Source organism: Strix uralensis, chromosome 18 (genome assembly GCF_047716275.1).
Source record: "Strix uralensis isolate ZFMK-TIS-50842 chromosome 18, bStrUra1, whole genome shotgun sequence".
Classification (NCBI taxonomy): domain Eukaryota; kingdom Metazoa; phylum Chordata; class Aves; order Strigiformes; family Strigidae; genus Strix; species Strix uralensis.
In genome coordinates, this window is record NC_133989.1 from 10,121,402 (window position 1) to 10,132,442 (window position 11,041).

Consider the following 11,041-nt stretch of genomic DNA (forward strand, 5'->3'; position numbering starts at 1 on the left):
GAAAATGAACAAACGTTCAATTTGCAAGTTATGCTTTGTTCACAGTTATAGAGCATCTCATGTAAAGACAATTTGTCTAACTGGGCAGGTGACATATGTGAATGTAAGGCATTAAATACTACTGCAGGGAAGACAAAATCAGAGACTGTCTTTGCAATTGTAATATACATTGTAAACAATCCATGTGATTTATGATAATTGCAAAAATTGCCTCAAACCTAGGTAATTGTGTTTTTCCACTTCCAAAGTTCATATGTATTCTAAATATTTGTTACTGTGTGGCAGTTAATCTTGTGTAGATTATTGTGTTAGACATAGAATAAAGAATTGTAAATGTCTTTATAAGTGAAGGTGTAAGTATGCCACTGATACTTTTTTTTTTCCTATTGCTTTGTTTAGCTTATTCGCCCCATTAATGCAATGGATGAGCTTTGCAGGTTGATGAAGTCTTTCATTAATACAAAACCAACCCAGTCAGGATATTCTAGCAGTACCACATCAGGAGCTGGCCTGCTGCCTATATCCTCTGAGCTCTGTTATCGACTTGGAGCCTGTCAGATCACTATGTGCGGCACCGGGATGCAGAGGTGACGTTTAAGAAACCTATGTGTTACTGGTGTGATGAGAATTGTCCTTTCTGGAGATATGAGCAAAAGATCTGATTCTTTTCAAAGCAATAGAAAGGTAGATCATAAGGGAATATAATAAGAAATCTACTGCCGTCTTTATTTTAGAGTAGGTTTTGACTTTTAGTACTTTTGTTAATAATTAGTATTGACACACAAACTTTTTTATGTTTCAGCACATCAACCAATGCAACTGACTGAGTGATCTCATTGCATATAACTTTCAGTCAATGTTGTCTTCAGTCACACACTGAAAATGTAGGAAGTTGCTCAAAAATAGCTTTGGAATCTTGGTGTGTGCAAGCATTGATTCTAAACACACCACTGTTCTTCCAGTATCTCAAAACCATTGAGTAAAGAAAAAATTCATTTGTGAATAACTTCATATGAATCAGTGCAGAAGAGCAGCGAAATATAGCCTTGTAGTAATGATGCTGGGGACTCAAAACAAGTGTAGTATTGAGGTGTAACTAGACTGGAAATGCAGGACTGAGGTTGCGTTATAGTTTTGTAAGTAAAAATACGAAAACAGTAAATATAAGGACACTAGCTAATAGAAGTCATATTTAACAGGTAAGTGTCCTGTACATATCTGGTTATACATTTTAAAATATGATCTGTGATTTAATATCTCTTGTTCCCGTGTTCAGAAGTACATTGAGCGTGTCCCTGGAGCAAGCAGCCATCCTTGCTCGAAGTCATGGACTTTTGCCCAAGTGCATCATGCAGGCTACAGACATCATGCGAAAGCAAGTAAGTATTTGGGTGTGTGTCTGCTGTGTGCCACCATTTTCACTGCAGTAACGTCACTGCACAGACACCAGTGTATTTTGATGTATTTTGTGTACTACAAACCAATATAGCCAAACTTCTATTGATGTCTGAATAGCTACACGTATATTTGACAGGAAGAAATTAACTTTTGCATGTACAGCCATTACAGCAATTAAAATATGTACCTTAGTGTACATAATATGAGGTGTGTGCCTTGATGGATAGAAGGTGGAGACTATCCAGTATATTTAAGACAATTTCTGTATATGAAAAAAACAAGTCTCACTCAGTGTTAAATAGTAGAAATTCCCTAGTGCTAGACAGCAGTGCTTGTAAAGTGCTTAGGGACTAATTCCATCTTTTAAGTAAACACAGATGACTAATGTATCCACCCAATGGATTCCAAATCTTCTAAAAGTAGTTAATGGATTCTCAAATAGAAACCATACTCCCGTTATAATATTTTCCCCTAAGGATCAGATGCTTTATCGATACTGTCAGTACCATAAATTCTCTGTTTCCTTAGGGACCAAGGGTTGAAATCTCTGCCAAGAATCTGAAAGTAATGGACCAAATGCCACAGTGTGCACCTCGGTAGGTTATTGATTATTAATGCATTTTATCTGAGTGCTGGTTTTATGTTTCTGTAACAATTGTGGAGTTCCTGTTATAACCAAAGATCTCCTTTGATCTTTGCAATAGTGGAAAAAAAGAAAAAAAGTCCCTGTTCTTTCTTACTGTTCTAAACTAAGTGCACTGTAGATTAATTAGCTTTGCTGCTTACAGTTTGCAGATCATTAACCTCAAAGGTTCTTGCATTTTGTGAATAAAATGTAACATCAGAGAGAAGGGTCTTTTTTGGACTGTTGCTGTGAGTTGGCAAAGCTAGTGATTGACAGCCATCTGTGGAATGCTTAGAAAGAAAATTCCCGAATGGCAAATCTGACTGCAAATATACAAAGATAATTCATAGGCTAATACTATTGTGTGCGTGGAGGGGCTTGACTGTTTAGTTATGGCAGAGAAGGTTTGAGAGTGAGCACTTCAAGTCAGAGTCACTGTACAGTAATGCAGCTCTAAGGAAGATCAGTTGCCCAGGGCTATATGTTTTTGTCTAGAAGACAACTTTGAAAAGCACTGTACATTTGTGAATCCTACTGCACCTAACAGGAGCTAGAGATGTTCATCATCTCTCCCTACAGGACAAGAATACCCTTATTTTTAAGAAAAGTATCTCTTTCTGGTCAATTTCCTCCAATTTCATATATCAGAGTGAAGAGAATATTCTTTAGTAAACTGTAACACAGCATTTTCCCACAAAGGTAGTAACAAATAGTCATGATTTAGATGACAATATATACAGAATCAGTCTGTAAAAATATCAGAGAAACTTCTGATTCTACAATGGGGTTGTTTACGTGAAGGCAAAACAGTTCTGGCATGCAGGAATCAGCGTCAGAAAAGATCTGGGAAAGGCTGTGCCATCCCTTCAGGTAGAGCAAGTGTATTTGCTAGTGCTAGAGTCCTCCAAAGAACATACTCCTTCAGTGTCAAGAAGACTTCCTTAACCCTGATATCTTATTCACCCATTAAGACTTCTGAGTTAGTCTGAACAAGCCCTGCCTCCTTTTTTTTCCCCTATCTACTCCTCAAAATGTTTATAGGAAATTATTTTAAGCCTTAAGAGACTGTGATAATGCTTACTGTAACAGTCTGGCCTTGGTTTATTTTCTCAGAGACCTTAAAAAGAGCAATATTTCTCATTTAGAACCTTATCCTCCTGTTGAATTATAATTGCTGTTTCAAGAAAGAATAAAATAATAGCCTGTGTTGACTCTTGTACTGTGTCCCCAGTGTCATGCATCAGCGCTTTAGCAGCATGGTTATTTTGCCTTATTAATGGCCGTACATTACTTTGGTTCCGTTTTTATGATCATAACAGCATGGTATGTTCAAAAAGAAACAGCTTTACAAACAAATAATAAGATGAGGCATTTCTCTTCTTTTGTGTACCTTCTAAATCACAGTGACAAATTCCAGGACTATTTACTTGGATTATTTCCGGGCAATAAATGTGTGTTCCTACTGGGTTCCATCATCATAATGTGAAATAAAACTGAGCAAAGTTAAAAGGAGATCTGGTGAATTAATGGTAATTCTGAGGATTATATTTCCTAGCATAGAGGTTTGCCAAACTCTGTAGTAGCAGTCTTAAAAGAGAAGTTACAAAAGACTTGAGTTTATTCAAATGTAAAGTAGAAAAAGCCAAGAAAAAGCTACCACAAACAGTCATATATGAATGACAGTCAAGATGTGCTTACATTTAACCACTGGCCTCAATTTGCTAATCTTGTGATTCAAAACATTTCTCTGAAAACATGGTTACTTATTTTAAATTTTGTTCAACCATGTCAACAAGCAAATACGTTCTTTTATCTGTTTGGTATCCCAATCTGTATGAGGGGTGAACTCTTTTGTTCAGGAAAAGTGCTGAACTGGTTTTAAAACAAAATAAATAGAAAAAGAGAGAAGAGACTGTTGAAGACTCAAATTGGGCCACAGTTAAAAGGGAGTGATGGAAGGTCTCAAATAGTAGTTAAACAATGATAGTAAATGCTTTAGTTAATAAATAACTAGTGTCACTTCTAAATTTGCAATTATTAAAATCAAAAATAGTGGTATTCTGGAATATCAGATTACTGCTAAAGCTTGCAGAACGGTACAGGCAAAGTTGACTCTCATATACTATGCTGGTAGCTTTATGTTTTCATCCTTATGATATTTAATACTGTACTCTTTATTTGCCTTAAAGACTCTATAGGTTGTGCCAGCCACCTACAGATGGGGATTTATAAAAGTGAGAGGGCACCTACGTTGCAGCACCGTTCAAGCGTTCGGCGGGGAGCAGCCCTGCCTGAGGACCCACGCGAACTGACACTGATAGCGCTGAATCCAGAGAGGAAGAGCTCTTGCTCTGGTTTAGCAGGAGACAAACCTGCTGCACCCAGGCACTGAGAACCGCCTTTGAACTCCTGCAGCACGTGCAGGGATTCTTGTATTGCTTTGACTTCTTGAAGAAATTCTTGAAACAAACACCGCAGAGCTAAGCTGGATGTTACTGCCGTTTGCTAGATGCCTGGAAAAGTGACGATTCTTTTTCAAGAAAGCGCAGTTTTACTGATGACTTGTTTGTGCTGCCACCTAAAAGTTGTGGACTTGAAGATACGGATTGGTTAGGAAAATCCAGAATGATGCATCTCTCTCTCCCTGTACTGCATCTGGCATCCATTTAATTGCCAGCATAATTTTGGTCAGCATCCTGGAGCAGTAGCTGCATAAACACCACTTTTTCATGAACTGACCTGCACTTTTGAACAATGAATAGCACAATCTATGGTTTATTCAAATATGAACATAAAGAATTTCTTCTGGAGTAATTTTCCACTTCAGCCCAGTGAGAACCAATCTCTCTATGCTGCAGAGTATACATTCCATAATACTTCTTAACATTACTGCATTTTACTTACTGTAGCTTTCAGGTTTTTGATTAACTCTTTTTACTAATGCTCTACTACTACTAGTGCTCTGGAAATACAGTACTATTTAAGAGGAGAGATTGGGACCGAAGGATTTTAAAGGAAACTTTACAAAGGAAAAATACAGTCTTATAATCTGATTATTTGAACAGATGTAGTTTTTAAAACAGGTCAGAAGAACTATACTTATTTATGTGGAGTGGAATATGTGTTTTCGATCATGTTATTATATATACAAGATTTAAATAAAAATTATATTGTTTAAAATGGGACCAATATGCTGGCAATTACACAGCTACTCCCAGTTTACTGAAAAAAATCTACATTATTTAAAATCTTTCAATATTTAAGTAGTCTTTAATACAGTTATTAAGATGTATTAGGGATGCTTTTAAGTTAAAAGAAAAAAGGAATCATGTATATAATGTACTTTATTTTTTCTTGTTTGAAAAATTGTTCTCCATTCTGTCAGTATTATCCTAAACACAGTAATTTTTTCCAGATTACTGGTTGAAACTAATTGAAACATGTCAGCAGTCTCAGGACAGAAATAATGTTCTTTTGGAGCAAGTGCCTTAATATGACCATCCATCCCTAACGAATTTCAGTTGTAGCAGGTGTCAGCAGAAGGGTGTGTAGGGACTTACTGTTCTTCTGTTTCTCTACAGCCTCGTTTAAAACAGTTCCTAGTTAGGAGATCCAGAAGCGCTTTGCAGTGATGTATATTCTAGAAAAATAAAGGTTTGGGGGTTTTATTTGTGATGTTGTTTGAGTTTTAGCTGGCTTAATTTTATTTTATTAACATCCAAACCAACTCAAAAACTAAAACTAGACTTTTTCTATCTGGATATGAAGGTCTCTTAAATTTTTTTAATCTACACTTCAACACAAAATGGCTTATGACAAGTTTGGGAATACGGATTGTTCTGAACCTTGTGGGTTTTTGTTTTTGTTTTTTTTTTTTCTTCACTCACAGACCAAAATAATTTTTGGGAAGTAACATGTTTTGTTTAATCTCTTATTTTTAACTGTTTCCTCTGACCTACAGCAACCTGTTGCAGGGAACTGGGACAACCCATCAATTGCCAGCTGTCGGATACAGGGGTTTGTTACTGAGTATCCATTTTGTACTGCAGCCAGATGAACAGATCATTGTTTCAATGCACTTTTTGTTAATTTTGGAAGAGTTATTCTTGCCATTTGCTGTTTGAAGAAGAAAAGGATGTTTCTTTACTGAATCCTCAACTTAAAATGTACTCTAGTATTTTAAGAACTGTAGGAACACCCAAAAATAAAAAGAACACATAGGCCAAGATCCTCACTTTGTCTACATCAGCTCTGTTCAGCAGAACTGCAGCAATTTATACAGCTGGTGAGGATCCTGGCCCACATTATGCAGTCACTGTAAACATTAAAGATGCATAGAAGAGTATCTAAGGGCATTTACACTGTGCACTGTTTTACATTGAAATGTGTATGTTATTCTCATTGAAAACGTGATAGAAGTTTTTATTATTAAAAGTTGGTTTATATTATAAGGAAAGAAGGTATGATCTTTTTCTGTTATACCCTTTAGTTCCTTAGCTCTAAGTTCTGTTGAACAGTTTAAATTCTGATATTTGTATGGAGTGATGAGAAGTCAGAAGTTCAAACTGCAAGGGAAAAGTTGGGTTTGATATCAGCTCAAACTGGCAGTGTAGAGCTAAACTCTTCCTGTTTGTGCAGTGTCGGCTACAGATGTGGTTTTGCTGCAGACTTCCTATTAAAATAGAAAAGAAAAACTGGTTTGATACTGTAAAATTGCAAGGTTTGAATCCCGTGCTGGAAAAAACAGGTTAAAGTGGAGAATGAGAGCAATGCACAAGCCACCCTGGAAGTAAAGGGAGTAGCTTAGGTCTGCAGAATTTCCATGGCTGAAAGCAAAGTAAGAATCGGGCCTGCCACAACCAAGCAAGTGCAGATTTTGTAGATCTGGAGGATCTGATACACTGGAAGTGTGGAAAATATGGAAAACACAGTTGAAATAGAGAAAATAGGAACAAGCAGTGTGATGATGAGGTGTGTAAGCAGCTGGCTAAAGGAAAGAAGGCAATACTGAAAAGAAAGTGGGGGCTGGGTGGCAGCTGGAAATGGAATTTCTTATGTATCAGTCTTGTAACTGAATTTGCTTAGCATTTTCATTAATCACTGAAGTACAGATACTGCAAGGCTGGGGCTGATGATAAGTTTGGAGGCACTAATCTAGAGAAGGATCAGGGTACACACAAAAAAAACGCTGGAAGACTTTGAACACTGAAGGCGATGAAAAGAATAGGTTGAAATTTTACTGTACAAATACTAGCTCATGCACTTGTAAACAAAGTATTTTGTTATATTTCTTGTTAATTGATAATAAAAGGACCTTGGTTATAGAGTCTGTCACAAGATGACTCAGATGCAATTTGATACAATCATGAAAGCTCGGCCTGTGCTAGGAGACAAATTTCCAGTTGGGATGGAGAAGTATTCAAGCTACTGTGCAGAGGCCAAATAATTAAATGAAATTGCAGTAGCTAGATGTTGAGGAAAGATACTGGAATGGTATCAATAAAGTGGATACAATTCTGTAAGATAAGACCAAGAGAGCTTGATTTATTTAGCCTAAGACACAAGTATAATGAATGACTTTATAACAAGATAATAATGAGAAAGATAAAGACAGTTCAATCTAAACATAAATACAGCCACAAGGAGAAAAAGGAGTGCAAGCAATCAGGGATAAACACTGGCTGAAACTTGTTCTGGACCCTGGAAACTTTTTTTTTCCCCCAGTCAAGCTCTGACAAAAAAGAAATAACTTTTACAAAGAGGCTTATAAACATGTCGCAGTGGTGCCTAGAGTCACGGGAGAGCCTTGGCGAGTGGGACAAGGCAGCCTGTCCCCGTCCAGCCTGTTTGGCTGCAGAAGTTGTGTTTGGCTATGACAGGAGATAGTGTGAACAGTCCTGCTTTGTCTGAGTTTGTCCATGGCATTTGCAAAGGTGTAAATGGCTCTTCTAATCCAGACCTTGGCTATCTGTTAGCATGCGATATTTTCATATTCCAGTATTCATTTGCAGACTGAAATACTGGGATTTTTATATGAGAAATACATATCTTATTTCCATTTAGAATAAAAAACATTGAAAAGAAAAGAAAAATCTGCCTGCACTCTGTAAAATCCATTTTCCTCTGTCATCTTATCAGCAAATGGTGCTAATTTGGGAATATTTTGAGCACTAATTATTTCATGGTTCTAAAGTGTTTTGAAGATATAAAGCACTGAGGTTTAACAATCAGAATTTTAATGTAAAAATAATTTGAAACACTCCTGCTTCCATAACAGCATATATAGTATTTCATCTGTCATAACACTTGGCATTATGAATGTCTGATGCAGCTTCTAAGCACCCTAACCCAACAACCAGCTAATGAAACCAGTTTATTCACAAAAGCAGAGCACATAGACCTATTGATAAGATACCATTTATTAATCAAATCACCCAGTACAATTTGTACCTAAAACTAGTGTTTGTGTAGCAGTACAGTGTTCAACTATGAAGTTTAAATCTGCTATTCAGAGAAGTCTGCAAGAGCTATTTGTCTTAACGGGGGGAAAAAGCCTTCAAACAGCAAAAGGTATTTTTGCCACTTTTTAGAATGAGAGTCCTGGCTTTGATTAGCACCAAGAAACCATTGTCATGCCACTGGGTTCTGATCCTTCTGTTTCTTCCTATGCAAAAATCCTTTCTGTTTCATGTTAAATAACATAGTGCAATAGCAGTTTTGATGGTACCATCGCAGCATCACTACACTACATCACTAAAGAGGACTTTGTTTAATACTGACTGAAATAATTCTAGTGTCCTCAAAGCATGAATTTCTGAGTGCTCAGTCTCACCATGCCCAACTTCCTTTGCAGCAATTTGCTTTTCCTCCCTGCTTCAGTTTGGGGAGGGAACTGGGGAACTATTTTCTTACCACTGATATTGTGAAGACTCAAAGGAGAAAAATTGTAAACTGCTTTGAAAACTGACAGTGCTTAACATGTATAATGTTGTTCTAATGACTTGAAAAATAGGAAACTAGATGGAAAAAAGGCTAAACATCAAGAGACATGCATAAAAATACCTGCTTTTAATTCCCATAAATATATTAACTGAGAGTACTTTGTATAAGGAAAGACCAATGAGTATATTTTTGATGTACTTGTTCTGCCCCATTTCAGGCTTCAGAAGTTCTATGCATTGATACCATCAAGGAACTAATTTAATATATTTCTCTTTGTTAGAGAAAAAGAATAAACTCATATTTATGTGTGAAGTTTCCTCAGACTCCCTTATCATCAGCAGTTCCTGCTCCTTGATTTGAAGAATATCGGAATTCAGACTATAAGTAGATGTTAGGTGAATACTATTTTAAAAATATGGTCTTGGCAAAAGGATATTCAATTTGGATTTCAGAGTAGCACCTTTTAGTTTTTAAAAGACTGATTATTCTTTTATCACACAGCTTGACATGAGGATAATACTGCTTATTTAAGGTCCTAATTGTCAGCATATATACGCTGAGAATCAGGCTGTGATGCACTCGCAATCAGCTATACCACAAGAAAGATTTGTTGGTACCTGGACCCCAATCAGTTGAATGGGTTCCACCTTTGTATTCTGAAGCCTACAGGGCTTCAGTGCTGAATTCAAGACAAGGACCTAGTTATCTTAGAACAATAGGTTTGCTTTTCATAGTTAACCTTTCACAGATGTTTCTAGATGAGCTAAGACCACAAGATGAAAATCACTGCACTAATACAATGCCATGGGATAAACAACTCATTGAAGAGGACAGAGGACTTTGGAAAGGCCTGCATTTTTGCCATTTTTACAAAGGGTAGGAATGGCCACAGTAGTCTTACCGTAGGTTAGGCCAAATTTAAAAGGGTTTTAAAAGTTAATTGATGATCAGCTACAGGAGCTCAAGAAATATTGTTAGAGCATTACTGCATTTACCGCTCATTTTGCACCTGAGATCAATTACCTCACAATTGCCTGAAATGACAAAAGTTGTACAGTATGTTTTTGCATGAAACAGAACTTTTAATGGTTTTAGGAAAAAGTTCCAGAGATGGTATTTTTATATCAGTTTATAGGATTGGCATTTTCAAATGTTTTGTAAAAAGAAAAGAATGTACAGAGTATTTGAGAGGGTTTTTCCAGTTAAGTTTGAGGGATTCTAGTGTGCTAATAGTGTTATATTTTTCTTCATGTTTCTGTATTTTTAACTAAGCATGTGTATCCTGCATTAAGATAAAAGTCTTAATATAATTTGTTCAACTTTGTGTTGTATCGTCTAATCCATGTTGTCACTGTAGTATTACTGATCTGGGTGGCTGTGGTATGCTCTGTGCCTGTCAGAGCTGAAACCGAGCTGCTCAGAAAACTGCGCAGGTGGTTGTAACGATGGGTCTTCTACCAGCCAGGATTCAGAGCACTCCTCTTGGGTTTGGAATGTTGAAAGGTATCTGAACAGACGACATTTCTATTGGGTTATTAAAAATACTTGGGCTATTGCTTTAAGCAGAACCTTTTGAACTTCAAGAAGGGTGAGAAAGTAAAAAGAAAACTGTATGTGATGGTAAAGTCCTTTTTTGTTTTGTGGGACAAGGGACAATTAAAAGAGCTCTTTCCTGCTGTGTACAAACTACATTCTGTCTTTATAGGGCATGAACTAAAGAACTAGATCTCTTTCCCCTCGTCTGCAAAAGAAAAAACAAAAACTAGAGCCAGGAGAATGTATTTCTGCCTTTGATTCCCCCAACTGTGCATCCAAAATTTCCCTTGACCCTGAAACAGAGACAGGTCCTGAGTTTTCCCTCAGAGTATTAAACTCAATTTTTTATGTTCTGACACTTATTCTGAATATCAAAATTGGTTACAACATTTATTATTTCCATGGTGTATGTGTTGCATCAAGAGCACAGCAATCCAGCAGTTAGAATGAGGAGGTTCTGGACAGCCAGCCAGACTTATCTAATCATAAATGCCTCTTGCTTTTGATGATACACTCAGCTTGTCAGTGCTCTCAGCTATC

General features: G+C 36.8%; 1 protein-coding gene across 2 annotated transcripts in view; it reads left to right on the plus strand.

Moving 5' to 3' along the window:
* Positions 1 to 10,289, plus strand: part of PREX1 (phosphatidylinositol-3,4,5-trisphosphate dependent Rac exchange factor 1) — a 173,165-nt gene extending 162,876 nt beyond the window's left edge. For both annotated transcript variants that reach the window (XM_074887940.1, XM_074887941.1), the window contains exons 37-40: positions 400 to 587; positions 1,277 to 1,379; positions 1,927 to 1,994; positions 4,213 to 10,289. In XM_074887940.1, the coding sequence (XP_074744041.1) occupies positions 400 to 587; positions 1,277 to 1,379; positions 1,927 to 1,994; positions 4,213 to 4,255 (402 nt within the window). In that variant the 3' untranslated portion in view covers positions 4,256 to 10,289. The remainder of the gene's footprint in view (positions 1 to 399; positions 588 to 1,276; positions 1,380 to 1,926; positions 1,995 to 4,212) is intronic.
* The last annotated feature ends 752 nt before the right edge of the window (positions 10,290 to 11,041 follow it).